This window comes from Carlito syrichta, unplaced genomic scaffold (assembly GCF_000164805.1).
Source record: "Carlito syrichta isolate Samal-C Ts95f unplaced genomic scaffold, Tarsius_syrichta-2.0.1 Scaffold115752, whole genome shotgun sequence".
NCBI lineage: Eukaryota > Metazoa > Chordata > Mammalia > Primates > Tarsiidae > Carlito > Carlito syrichta.
Window position 1 is genome coordinate 2210 of NW_007059848.1, and position 13074 is coordinate 15283.

Here is a 13074-nt window from a genome sequence, read left to right on the forward strand (position 1 = left end):
CGGGGCCCGGGATGAGTTAGCGACCGCTGCAGGCCCAGGCGAGGCCGCCGTCCGCCCCTTCCGCGCCGAAGCCGCGAGCCCCTTTCCGCGCCCGCCCGCCCGTCCGCCCGCGCGCCCGGCCCTGGAGACCATGAGGTTCCGCATCTACAAACGGAAGGTGCTGATCCTGACGCTCGTGGTGGCCGCCTGCGGCTTCGTTCTCTGGAGCAGCAATGGGCGACAAAGAAAGGCCGAGGCCCTCGCCCCGCCGCTGCTGGACGCCGAGCCCGCGCGGGCTGCGGGCGGCCGGGGCGGGGACCATCCCTCGGCGGCCGTGGGCCTCCGCCGGGTCTCCAACGCGTCGGCGGCTCCGCTGGTCCCCGCCGCCCCCCAGCCCGAGGCGGACAACCTGACGCTGCGGTACCGCTCCCTGGTGTACCAGCTGAACTTTGACCAGACGCTGAGGAACGTGGACAGGGCCGGCGCCTGGGCCCCCCGCGAGCTGGTGCTGGTGGTCCAGGTGCACAACCGGCCCGAATACCTCAGGCTGCTGCTGGACTCCCTTCGGAAAGCCCAGGGCGTGAACGACGTCCTCGTCATCTTCAGCCACGACTTCTGGTCCACAGAGGTCAATCAGCTGATCGCCGGGGTGGATTTCTGTCCGGTTCTGCAGGTGTTCTTTCCTTTCAGCACCCAGTTGTACCCCAACGAGTTTCCAGGCAGTGACCCCCGAGATTGCCCCAGAGACCTGCAGAAGAATGCAGCTTTGAAATTGGGGTGCATTAATGCTGAGTATCCCGACTCCTTCGGCCATTACCGAGAGGCCAAGTTCTCCCAAACCAAACATCACTGGTGGTGGAAGCTGCATTTTGTATGGGAAAGAGTCAAAATTCTTCAAGATTACGCTGGCCTTATACTTTTCCTAGAAGAGGATCACTACTTAGCCCCAGACTTTTACCATGTCTTCAAAAAGATGTGGAAGTTGAAGCAACAAGAATGTCCTGAGTGCGACGTTCTCTCCCTGGGGGCCTATACTGCCAGTCGCAGCTTCTATGGCATTGCTGACAAGGTTGATGTGAAAACTTGGAAATCCACAGAGCACAATATGGGTCTGGCCTTGACCAGAAATGCTTATCAGAAACTGATCGAGTGCACAGATACTTTCTGTACTTATGATGACTATAACTGGGACTGGACTCTTCAATATTTGACTGTCTCTTGTCTTCCAAAATTTTGGAAAGTGCTGGTTCCTCAAGTTCCTAGGATTTTTCATGCTGGAGACTGTGGTATGCATCACAAGAAAACCTGTAGACCATCCACCCAGAGTGCCCAAATTGAGTCACTCTTAAATAACAACAAACAGTACATGTTTCCAGAGACTCTGATTATCGGTGAGAAGTTTACTATGGTACCTATTTCCCCACCTAGGAAAAATGGAGGGTGGGGAGATATCAGGGACCATGAACTCTGTAAAAGTTATAGAAGACTGCAGTGAAAAATCACAAAAGCAAAAGTGACGGTCTTCTATTTTTGATATTTGTCCAAACAGGATATATATACAATTGAATAAAAGTGTTTAGGAACTGGTTTCTGCTTTAATACAAAATAAATTCTTGTAAAAGGTGTCCAAATACATAGTAATCTTTTCCAGTTATGTTTGATTAAGATTTAAACTGAAGTTTTCACTTTGGGAGTAAGGGTTTGAAAGCTCAGTCTGTATCTGCTAAAGGTAATGATTATTGTTCATTGATATGAGAGAAGAGGGGAAATTTTATTTAAATTACATCTATTAATCTTTTTATCTGAAACTTTGTACACTTTTCCACTTTCAGAACTTTAAGTACAACAAAATTTATTTAAAACTATTGTACCAATAAAAAAGTATTACAATGAAATTATTAGAGTATTAATGGAAAAAGCCCATTTGACTCTTGACACAATTATAGGAAGGGATTGCTTCACTGGTTTCATAATCAAAAGTTATGTTTGTTAAGCACCCTGTCAGAACAGTCATTTTCAGTATTACAGGTTTCTGTAGTGTGTTAAGATTTGCCTGTGCTCTGGAACCTTCATAGAACACACTTTCTTTTGGAATGTATTTGATTGATAAGAAAGTTTAAACATTGTTTTCACCTCAATGTAGAAATACAGTGATTTTGATTTTTTTTCTTTTAGTGCTGCCAAAATAAAATACTCGTTTTTGCATAAAAAGTTCCTAATCCTTTTGCAGAATAAGTTCTGTTTACTCTTTATACTTAAATTCCGAAAAGGCATTCTAGAAAATTTGATAGTATTATATCTCAGTATTTACTATCTTTACATTGTATAATTGAGTTTGAAAGAAAATCCAGCTCATGACAATGCATTCCCTTTGGAAGAAACTGTTTAGCTTTCAAATTAGCCAGGCATAGATAATGAACAATAAAAAGTTGCTGTGTAAGAGAAATACAGCCTAAATTGTTTTTGATAGCCAAAAATGATACAAAGTTAGTCATGCCAAAGTAAAGCATTTTCTAGTGCCAGATTTAACTCAAGCTTTTTTAAAAGGATAGATACAGTAAATAAAAGAAAACAGGCTTAAAATTTAATCCATATTTAGTGTAGAAGTTTATGGAAGTTTCCCTTAACATATAATTGCATTCAACCAATAATTACTCATAAAAGAGTAACTTTTGTGTAAAGATAACTACAATTAGTCATTTAAACCCAAGAAAACGATTACATGGCAGTCTCAAAATCATTGCATCAGTTTCAGGTTTACAGTGGTTGAAAAGTGCATCTGCTCAACTAAGATGTGGCAAATTGTTCTCTTGCTTTATGAGCTACCTTTATACTACCTCACAGCCCAGTCCGGTGCCGGTCTTTATCTGGGGCTTATAAATGTAGATAAGAATGACTTAGCAGGCTTTATACCCGTTTTTGATACTCTGACCTGACATGAGCAGTTCAAAGGACTAAAGAAATTGGGTGATTTTCTAGCCGGTGTCTGATTAGCAGCTGTTTTTGTAACAGAAATAGATCAGGTGCTGGCCTTGGGGTTAATGATTAGCACAACGTTTTCCTTTCTACATTTTCTTTCATGCTGTCTTAAATGTTTTTGCAAGGAAAAACCCGTTTGGATTCTCTATTTGCCTCACATTTTAGGTGTCATAAAAGAAGCTGATTATTCAGGAGACTGCAGTAAGGAGGATCACTTGAGCCCAGGAGTTTGAATCCAGCCTAGGCAACACAGTGAGACTCTGTCTTTAAATAAATAAATAAATAAATAACAACTGGCCTGGCATGTGGGTTCCTGCCTATAATTCCAGCACTTTGGGAAGCTGAGGCAAGAGAATTGCCTGAGTTCAGGGTTTCGAGACCAGCCAGGGCAACTTGGTGAGACCTCATCTCTACAATAAATAAAACAATATTAGCCGGCATGGTGGTACATTCCTGTGGTTCCAGCCACCCGGAAGGCTGAAGCGGGATTGCCTGAGTCCAGCAGGTCGAGGCTGCAGTGGCCATGAGCATGCCACTGCACTCCAGCCTGGGAGACAGAGTGAGATTCCGACTCAAAAAATAAAAAATTTAAAAATAAAAAGAGGAAAACACTGGCTTTGGATTTCATGTAATAATATAATTTTCGTATCCGAGCAAACTGCCAGTTTTTAAAATTTGTTTTGAAGTTCTTAAATGTATTCTATGACACCAAAAAAATTTTAATATTTCAATAGTAACTTAAAAGAAAAAAATTTTTTTTGAGTCGGCATCTGTCACCAGGCTTGAGTGCAGTGACACAATCAAGGCAATTATGGCTCACCACAGTCTTGACCTAGACTCAGATGATCCTCCAGCTTCGACTCCCAAGTAGTTGGGATTATAGGCATGCATCACCATGCCTGGTGAATACTGTGGGGGTTTTTTTGTTTGTTTTGTGGAGACAAAGTCTCTCTATGTTGCCTAGGCTGGTCTTGAAACCCTGGCCATGAGTGATCTTCCCGCCTCTGCCTCCCAAAATATTGGGATTACAGATGTGACCCACCATGCCTGGCCCCAAGAAAGTGTTACCTCAGCCTTCCAAATATCTGGAACTATAGATACATGCCACCACGCCCAGCTTTTTAAAAATTTATGGTAGAGACAAGGTCTCGCCAAGTTGCCCAGGCTGGTCTCAAACCACTGGGCTTGGGTCACCCTCCTGCCTCCACCTTCCAAAATGTTGGAATGTGAGCCACTACTCCTGGCCAAGAAATTCTTTTTAAAAATTGATTTTCACGCTGGGCTTGGTGGCTCAGCCTGTAATCCCGCGCCCTTGGGAGGCTGAGGTGAGTGGATTGCCTGAGCCCGTGGGTTCAAGACCCGCCTGGGCAGCGAGACCTCATCTCTACAATAAATCAAAAAATCAGCTGGGTGTGGTAGCACGCGCCTGTAATGCCAGTTACTCGGAAGGCTGAGGCAGAAGGATCGCTGGAGCCCAGCAGGTCGAGGCTGTGGTGGCGGGGAGTGGCCACTGCACTCCAGTCTGGGCGACAGAGTGAGACTCCAACTCAAAAATAAAAATAAAAATTGATTTTCTGGTCACGCGCAGTTGGCTCAGCCTGTAATCCCAGAACTTTGAGATGCTGAGGCGAGAAGCTTGCCTGAGCCCAGGGATTCGAGACCAGGCTGGGCAACTTGGCGAGACCTCGTCTCTATAATAAATCACACAAAAAAAAACCCAGCCAGGTGTGGTGGTGTGCATCTGTAGTTCCAGCTACTTGAAAGGTTGAGGCAGAAGGATCACAGGAGTCCAGCAGGTCAAGGCTACAGTGGTCATGGAGCGTGCCACTGCACTCTAGCCCGGACAAGAGTGAGACTTCTACTCAAAAAAACCTTGATTTTTCAAAAATGTATATTAAGTTAAATATATGTATAAAGATAGATAGATGGATAGATAGATACACACACATAGGGTGTCCCAAAAAATGTATATACCTTTTAAGTATGATGTCTGCTCAAAACATGGCATTAATCAAATATTAGTGTCACCATGTGACAGGCAGGACAAAGAAAATGGCAGAAACATGGCTGAATGAATGTCATACTACACGTCGCTATCATAATCCAACTTCAAAAAGTAAGACATAGATAACATCTCTTAAAATGTTACCATTTTACAGTTTTGGGGTACCCTCTGTATATATAGTGTATAGTTCGTGTGACAACAGTACGAGACAGAATTGAGCCAAAAATACTAAATTTCATTTGGTCAATTTGTATTGTAATTGTTTAGACTGTTCACATTTGTTAGTAAAGTTTTTCCCCTCTAAGAAAGTCTATTTCAAACATAAACAAATCCCAGTTAGTGAGACTTATAAACAAATAGTTTTGAGATTCTACCCCCCCACACACATATTTCTAGCTAATTGCATTCTTGAGAATTACTCTGGGTGACAAACACAACTTAGTGAATATGTATTTTGAAACTTTATTAAAGTAATGATAAACAAAGGAGTAAACTTAACACAGAAGTAAATATATACAGATTGTATTAAAACTAAATATTTAATGTCCCATAAGAAATACACATCTATCAAAGGAATCACACAACAGCTCCATAAGGAAACTATTAACTCTAGAGGTAAAAAAATAAATATCTCATTTCCCTTTTAAAATAAACTTTTTACTTTGCTGAATACCTTTAGTTGTGATAGGTAACAGAAAGGTAATAAATTCTAGGTCCAAATTTTTTTTAGAAAGTAGGATTTATTGAAAGGACAGAGAAACTCCCACAGTGGAAGGGGACCCAAGGGGTTGCCCAGTTCAATTTTTTAATTGTAACACTTAAATTCCAGAATTATACAGAATTAGTCCAAATCATACAGCAAAGAATTCTGAAAACTGAATGCACAGGTAGTCACATGATCTTTAATAACCTGCACACTACCATCCTGCATATTGGTTTCTTTTATGCTGGCAAAATCAGGTATACTATGAACTGTAGTTTTGTTCATTACTGAAGATAGGTGATCTCCATCTGATTCTTTCTCTTCAGTTATTACTGGTTCTTTTACATTATCTTTTTCCTCATTTGAGTAAGTAGCATTTTTTTCTTTTACAAATTCAGGTTCCATTTTTGGTTCAGGTTGCTGATATTTTCCAAATATCATTTGAGAAGCATCAGGAGACTCTTGTTGAAAGCATGCAACTGACTCACAGCTACCTATTTGTAGTGCTTTAGCAGCTGTACATGAATCAGATTTTGTTGTAGAGATGGTAAAATGGTCTATATTTTCTTTTTCAGCTAGATGACTCCCTTCATTGTCTCTTTCTTCCTGTCCTTCAAGCTGATCAGAGTTACTACTTTCTTGCAGCTGTGTCAAGAGAAACAACAAATAATAATTCTTTGAAACAACAGAAAATTAAATTGTAATACTGAAAATTAAATTGTGACAGCCTCTGGAAATAAGATTTTTTAAAAGTTTGAAATAATAGTCCCTGCAGATATGCTTCCAGGCTTCCCTCTCAAAGTCACCCTCTAAACACTGTCAGCAATATAAACTTAGCATTAATATTCTTTTTTTATTTTTATTTTTTTTTGAATTGGAGTCTCACTCTGTCGCCCAGACTGGAGTGCAGTGGCCGCTCTCGGCCACCGCAGCCTCGCCTACTGGGCTCCGGCGATCCTTCCACCTCAGCCTTCCAAGTAGCTGGAACTACAGGCGTGCGCTACCACACCCGGCTAATTTTTTGATTTATTGTAGAGATGAGGTCTCACCAAGTTGCCCAGGCGGGTCTCGAACCCGTGGGCTCACGCAATCCACTCACCTCAGCCTCCCAAGGCGTGGGATTACAGGCTGAGTCACCGAGCCCGGCTAGCATTAATATTCTGATTAAATTCTTTTCAATGAGTCCTTATCTCCTTCACAATAAAATAATCCAAGCTTTTCAATATGGTTTAAAAAACCTTAGGCTGGAGGGCACTGGCATGCTCCCTGGCCACCATAGCCTTGACCTGCTGGGCTCAGGTGATCCTTCCACCTCAGCTTTCCGTGTCGCTTGAACCACAAGCATGTGCCACCACAGCTAATTTTTTTGATTCACTGTAGAGATGAGGTCTCGCTATGCTGCTCAGACTGTTCTCGGACCCCTAAGTTCAGGCAAACCTCTCGCCTCCGCCTCCCAAAGTGCTGGGATGACAGGCTTGAGCCACTGTGTCTGGCAACAGTTATTCTTTTTTTGAGTCAGAGTCTCACTCTGTCATCCAGGCTGAAGTGCAGTGGCATGCTGACGGCCACCGCAGCCTCGACCTGCTGGGTTCAGGCAATCTTTCCACCTCAGCCTTCTAAGTAGCTGGAACTATAGGCATGTGCCACCACACTTGGCTGATTTTTTCGATTTATTGTAGAGGCGAGGTCTCGCCATTTTTCCCAGGCTGGTCTCGAACTCCTGGACTCAGGCAATCCTCTTGTCTCAGCCTCCCAAAGTGCTGGAATTACAGGCTTAAGCCACCACACCCAGCCAACAGTGATTCTTCTAAAGGCAGTGCTGAATTGCTTGAATTTTCTTGAATTTCTATGATTTTTCAGAGCTACCTTTACCCCAATTCACATATCAATCATTTGTGCTGGTTACTAAATTATTTTTGTGTCCAGTACTGAGGACTACAAAAATGACCAAACTTAAGGTTCAACTAGAAAGAATAAACAAGCTGTACGACATAGTTCCCATGGTTTAAGAGAAAAAAAAAAAAAAGACTTGTGTTTGCCCCTAGACTAGTATGAAACTACCTAAATGTTAGTTTCTTTTTGTTCCTCATTTGGAGGGTTATTTTGGAATTAAACAAAGTAACATGAAAATGAATAGCAAAGTACATAGTAATATACACACAAAAGCGTTTTCTTCTTTCCTTTTTTCTTTTTTTTTTTTTTTTAGTTGGAATCTCACTCTGTCGCCCAGACTGGGAGTGCAGTGGCCGCTCCCGCCCCCCGCAGCCTCGACCCGCTGGGCTTCGGCGATCCATCCGCCTCAGCCTTCCAAGTAGCCGGAACTACAGGCGAGCGCTACCACGCCCGGCTGATATTTTGATTAGTTGTAGAGATGAGGTCTCGCTGCCCAGGCGGGTCTCAAACCCGCGGGTTCAGGCAATCCACTCACCTCAGCCTCCCAAAGGCGCCGGATTACAGGCTGAGCCACCGAGCCCGGCTCCCTTTTCTCTTTTTGAGTCAGAGTCTCTCTGTTGCCCAGGTCGGAGTACAGTAGCATGGTCACCACAGCATCGACCTGTTGGGCTCAGGCGACCTGTTCTGCCTCAGCCTTCCAAGTAGCTAGAACCACAGGCATGCGCCACCATGTCCAGCTGATTTTTTGATTTATTGTAGAGACAAAGTCTTGCCATGTTGCTCAGGTGGGTCTCAAACCCCTGAACTCAGGTAATCCTCTCGCCTCCGCATCCCAAAGTGCTGGGATTACAGGCATGAGCCACCACGCTTAGCTACGTTTTCTTCTCTAAACATCACTTTCTCCCACCATTATGTACATTGTGTTTTAAATTGACATTAAGAAATCAAGAATTTAAATAGTTAAACTTTAACTTTGTCCTTAGTCACTCCTCTATAAAACCCACCAAATTCCTTACCTTTGCATTAATTTGAATCCTACTATCAGTAACCTGAAGAACTTCAATTAGTGGTGGGGTCACGGGCATAATCTCTTTGAATGGAGAGCTCAGGACCTCTTCAAGAAACTCGTTAACATTTTCCTCATTGACAAACCACCTTTCCTAAAAAAAAAGAGACAAAATACTGTCTTATAAGTCAGACTTGACACAGTTGTATCGAAAAGCAGCTCACAAAAATTCTCACACTTTCAGGGTTACATTTTTTTTTTTTTTTTTGAATTGGAGTCTCACTCTGTCGCCCAGACTGGAGTGCAGTGGCCGCTCCCGGCCACTGCAGCCTCGACCTGCTGGGCTCCGGCGATCCTTCCGCCTCAGCCTTCCAAGTAGCCGGAGTTACAGGCAGGCGCTACCATGCCCAGTTGATTTTTTGATTTATTGTAGAGATGAGGTCTCGCTGTCCAGGCGGGCCTCAAACCCGCAGGCTCAGGCAATCCACTCACCTCAGCCTCCCAAAGGCGCAGGATTACAGGCTGAGCCACCGAGTCCAGCTCAGGGTTACATTTTAAAAATGAGTTACTGAACTCAGTGGCCCAAAACTCTAGGAACATTCTCAGTGAATATTTAAGAATCCAATAGATTTATTTAGTATTTGTAAAGTAACAATTTTTACCTTGACAGTCACAAAACAGTCCCTTTACATTATGATTATTTCGTACTCATGATTTTTTAAAAAACCTATAGCCTGGTCCAGTACAAGGTAAAGCAAAAGAACTGGACATTATGGTTGCATCTGCCTTAGCAAATGTGGTGATTAGCGAAGTAACTATGAGTCTATTTCAGGTTTCGAAGATATAAAACACAGTTTCCCTAATCCCATTTTGGTCTAGTTTCTATGCTAAAATGTTAGCATACTTGAAAATCAGATTAAAATATACTCTTGAATATCTGTGAACTGATTGTCCATGATGTTTTCTTCCTACATTGTGGGTTATTTTCATGTTATTAAAACAATTACAGGAAAACGACTGCCCTTTCCTAAATTTCCCACTTCTGATGATATAAACAGATACTCAATTTCAACCTAAATTCTAGCACACTATCTTACCTAACCTGGCTATTTTTTTTCTTTTTTGCCATTTTTGGAGAGTTTCAAATTAACTACCTCACAGAGATATTCAACTCATAAAATACAGATGTAACTTATTAGCAAATTTAGAAAAAACAACAGGGAAGAGAGAAAACCTCTGGTAAGTAAAGCCTAGGGTCATATACTTAAAAACATTTCTTTTTTTTGAGTCGAAGTCTCACTCTGATGCCCAGGCTGAGTGCAGTGGAACATTTACAGCCACCTTAACCTGGTCCTGCTGTGCTCAGGTGATTCTTCCACCTCAGTCTTCCAAGTAGCTGGAGCTACAGGTGTATACCACTACAGCCAGCTAATTTTTCTGATTTGTTGTAAAGAGGAGGTCTCGTCAAGTTGCCCAGGCTGGTCTCAAACCCTCGGGTTCAAGTAATCCTCTTGCCTCTGCCTCCCAAAGTGCTGGGATTACAGGAACGAGCCACACCTGGCTTAAATTTTTAATATGCGTACAATCTGTGCAACTGGTGCTATTTCTTGGAATTTGACTTTTTTTAGAGATGAGGTCTCACTAAGTTGCCCAGGCTGGTCTCGAACCCGCAGGCTCAAGCAATCCTCTCACCTCGGCCTCTCAAAATGCTGGGATTATAGGCGTGAGCCACCTGAACTTGACTCTTGAATATATTAAGAGATTTTTTTTTTTTTTTTGAGTTGGTGTCTCACTCTGTCACCCAGGCTGGAGTGCAGTGGCATGCTCTTGGCCATCGCAGCCTTGACTTGCTGGGTTCAGGTGATCCTTCCACCTCAGTCTTTCAAGTAGCTGGAACTATAGGCGCGCACTACCATGCCCGGCTAATTTTTTCATTTATTATAGAGTTGATGTCTCACCAAGTTGCCCAGGCTATTCTCGAACCTGTGAGATCAGGCAATCCCCTCACTTCAGCCTCCTGAAGTGCTGGAATTACAGGTTTTAGCCACCACGCCCAGCCATATTAAGACATTTTTTAGAAAAACTACATGGGACTAACACAAACCTCAGTCAAAACCAATTGCTCACTTATGAGTTTAAAGAGTCCTTCCTAGCCGGGCTCGGTGGCTCAGTCTATAATCCCGTACCTTGGGAGGCTGAGGTGAGTGGATTGCCTGAACCCGCGGGTTCGAGACCTGCCTGGGCAACTTGGCGAAACCTCATCTCTACAATAAATCAAAAAAAAAATCAGCCGGGCGTGGTAGCGCGCACCTGTAGTTCCAGCTACTTGGAAGGCTGAGGCGGAAGGATCGCTGGAGCCCAGCAGGTCAAGGCTGCGGTGGCCGGGAGTGGCCACTGCACTCCAGTCTGGGAGACAGAGTGAGACTCCAACTCAAAAAAAAAAAAAAAAAGAGTCCTTCTTTTTACATAAGCAACACTATCTTACAGTCTTTACAACTTCAAATTTTAAGTCGTTTTAATCAGTATTTGTCTATAGTAGTGGAGTGTTGAATCTGAAATTCAAGATCCTCAGTAACCTAAAGGGTATAGCAGAACGATAACAGGACATAGTGAGTAGTTCATCAAAATGATATTCTAAGTAAAACACATCATGCTCAGCCCAGTTCTAAAGTATCTGGCCTAGAAGAGGTGCCACTAATGTAGGTGCTGTTCAGTGCAACCAACATTTATTACACTTTGTAAAATGCTAGACATTGTGCTAAAGTCTAATAGGGACCTAAATATGATTAAAATAGCCTCAAAAAGACATCATTCCAATCTAACATAGCGCCCAACAGAGGACAATCCCATTAAAATCGTCTACTAAAGTTTAGCAGTCCCATATTGCCCAGCAGGCCTGGGGCTTGCATTCACTTGGGCCAAAACTGTTTTCCCACCTAAGAACTGGGTGCACTGGCTGAGTTACTTTTTCTCTCTGGAAGATTATTATTATTTACTTATTTTTTTGAGTCAGAGTCTCACTCTGGAGTGCAGTAGCACGCTCACACGACTGCAGCATTGACCTGCTGGGCTCAGGCAATCCTCCCACCTCAGCCTTCCCAATAAGCTGGAACCAGAGGCATGTGCCACCATGCCTGGCTGATTTTTTGATTTATTGTAGAGAAGAGGTCTTGCTAGGTTGCCCAGGCTGGTCTCAAACCCTTGAAACTCAAGCAATCCTCTCACCTCAGCCTCCCAAAGTGCTGGGATGACAGGCGTGAGCCACTGTGCTGGTTATTATTTACTTTCTAAACTCCAAAACATGCTCCACCAACTTCAAAGACGCCCATTATGGAGTGCTTCTTGAACTTACTTGAGTCACAAACCCCTCTGAGAATCTGGCTAAAGCTATATAGTTCTTCTCCCCAGGAGAAATCACCCTCGGGTTTCTGTACACTCCTAGAGGTCTACTGACATCTGGAAATCCATGTGTGATCTCCTTCGGAGTTCACAGGCCCCAGGAAAGCAACTGTATGGGGGGTAGCTTTGATCACTGGAAACTCCTCCTCCAGAGGGGATGCCTGTCGGTTCTTTTCAAAATACAGTTGACACACACTGGCATCTTTCATCACGTGCATCCATCTTAAGTTATGACACCAAGTGATAACGGAAAAGTGCTTTGTTTCTGGGAAACGGAGAGGCCTGCAATAGCAACACTCCAAAGTAAGATCAGACCGGGCGCGGTGGCTCCCGCCTATAATCCCAGCACTTTGGGAAGCCAAGGTGAGAGGACTGCCTGAGCCCACGGGTTCGAGACCAGACTGGGCAACTGGGCAAGACTTCATCTCTACAATAAACAAAAACTTAGCTGGGCGTGTTGGCGCACGCCTGTAGATCCAGTTACTTGGAAGACTGAGGCCGAAGGATCACCTGAGCCCAGCAGGTCGAGGCTGCGGTGGCTGTAAGCGTGAACTCCAGCCTGGGCGACAGAGTAAGACTCCAATTCGAAGAGAAAAAAAAAATTAAGCCTGAACCCACGGGTTCGTGACCAAAGTAAAATCACACTCTGAACTATTAAGACTCTAGAAAAAACGGTTACCTCCAAAGAATCGTGGTTTAAACCGTAATACCACTCTCTCCAGTGTCCACGGCTCTCTGGAGACTTGGCCAGCTCTATCACCGCATTGTCTGAAGAAATGCTAATCACGGGCTCGCTGGTGCTCAAGGTATTCCCGGGAGCAAATTGCAAAAGGAAGGAATAAACGGACTCCTGCGTGGAGAAGCGCAACCTGTAACCGAGGGGGCTCAAATCCCCTTGAAGACTCTGGGGCTGGATCCGAGGCACCTGAATTAGCAGAGTCAGGGAGTCCTCACTCTGGTTGCACAGCAAAGGCGGACACGAGGGCTCCCCGCTCGCGGAGCCGGGTTCCCCCATAGCCCGACCCGAGCGCCCGCTGGCCGCGCCCTCCCGGCCCGCGCGTGCGTCTCCACCGCAGTCCTCGCGCGCGCACGCGCACGCGCCTCCGACGG

At 44.1% G+C, this 13074-nt stretch overlaps 3 protein-coding genes across 3 annotated transcripts in view; 1 reads left to right on the forward strand and 2 right to left on the reverse strand.

Moving 5' to 3' along the window:
• The window catches only part of RPL36AL (ribosomal protein L36a like), a 10694-nt gene extending 2098 nt beyond the window's left edge, over positions 1-8596 (reverse strand). Inside the window, exon 1 of the mRNA XM_021706633.1 lies at positions 8576-8596. Within this exon, the coding sequence (XP_021562308.1) occupies positions 8576-8583 (8 nt within the window). The 5' untranslated portion in view covers positions 8584-8596. The remainder of the gene's footprint in view (positions 1-8575) is intronic.
• Positions 36-2344, forward strand: MGAT2 (mannosyl (alpha-1,6-)-glycoprotein beta-1,2-N-acetylglucosaminyltransferase). The gene has a single exon (XM_008073874.2). The coding sequence runs from the start codon at positions 131-133 to the stop codon at positions 1472-1474; it is 1344 nt and encodes a 447-aa protein (XP_008072065.1). The 5' UTR covers positions 36-130; the 3' UTR covers positions 1475-2344.
• Positions 8597-8670: 74 nt separating the features above from the next.
• DNAAF2 (dynein axonemal assembly factor 2) lies at positions 8671-13033 on the reverse strand. The gene is made up of 2 exons (XM_021706630.1): positions 12644-13033; positions 8671-8741 (listed from the first exon to the last, which is right to left on the reverse strand). Exons 1-2 carry the CDS (start codon positions 12977-12979, stop codon positions 8700-8702), a joined length of 378 nt encoding a protein of 125 aa, XP_021562305.1. The 5' UTR covers positions 12980-13033; the 3' UTR covers positions 8671-8699.
• Positions 13034-13074: the final 41 nt, after the last annotated feature.

Excerpts from the sequence above, each read along its gene's own strand:
- DNAAF2 (XM_021706630.1), bottom strand. The coding sequence starts at position 12,979 with ATGGGGGAACCCGGCTCCGCGAGCGGGGAGCCCTCGTGTCCGCCTTTG. Across the intron at positions 8,742-12,643 it reads TAAACCACGATTCTTTGGAG|TATTTTGTCTCTTTTTTTTT; the intron begins GTAACCGTTTTT and ends CTTATAAGACAG.
- MGAT2 (XM_008073874.2), top strand. The coding sequence starts at position 131 with ATGAGGTTCCGCATCTACAAACGGAAGGTGCTGATCCTGACGCTCGTG.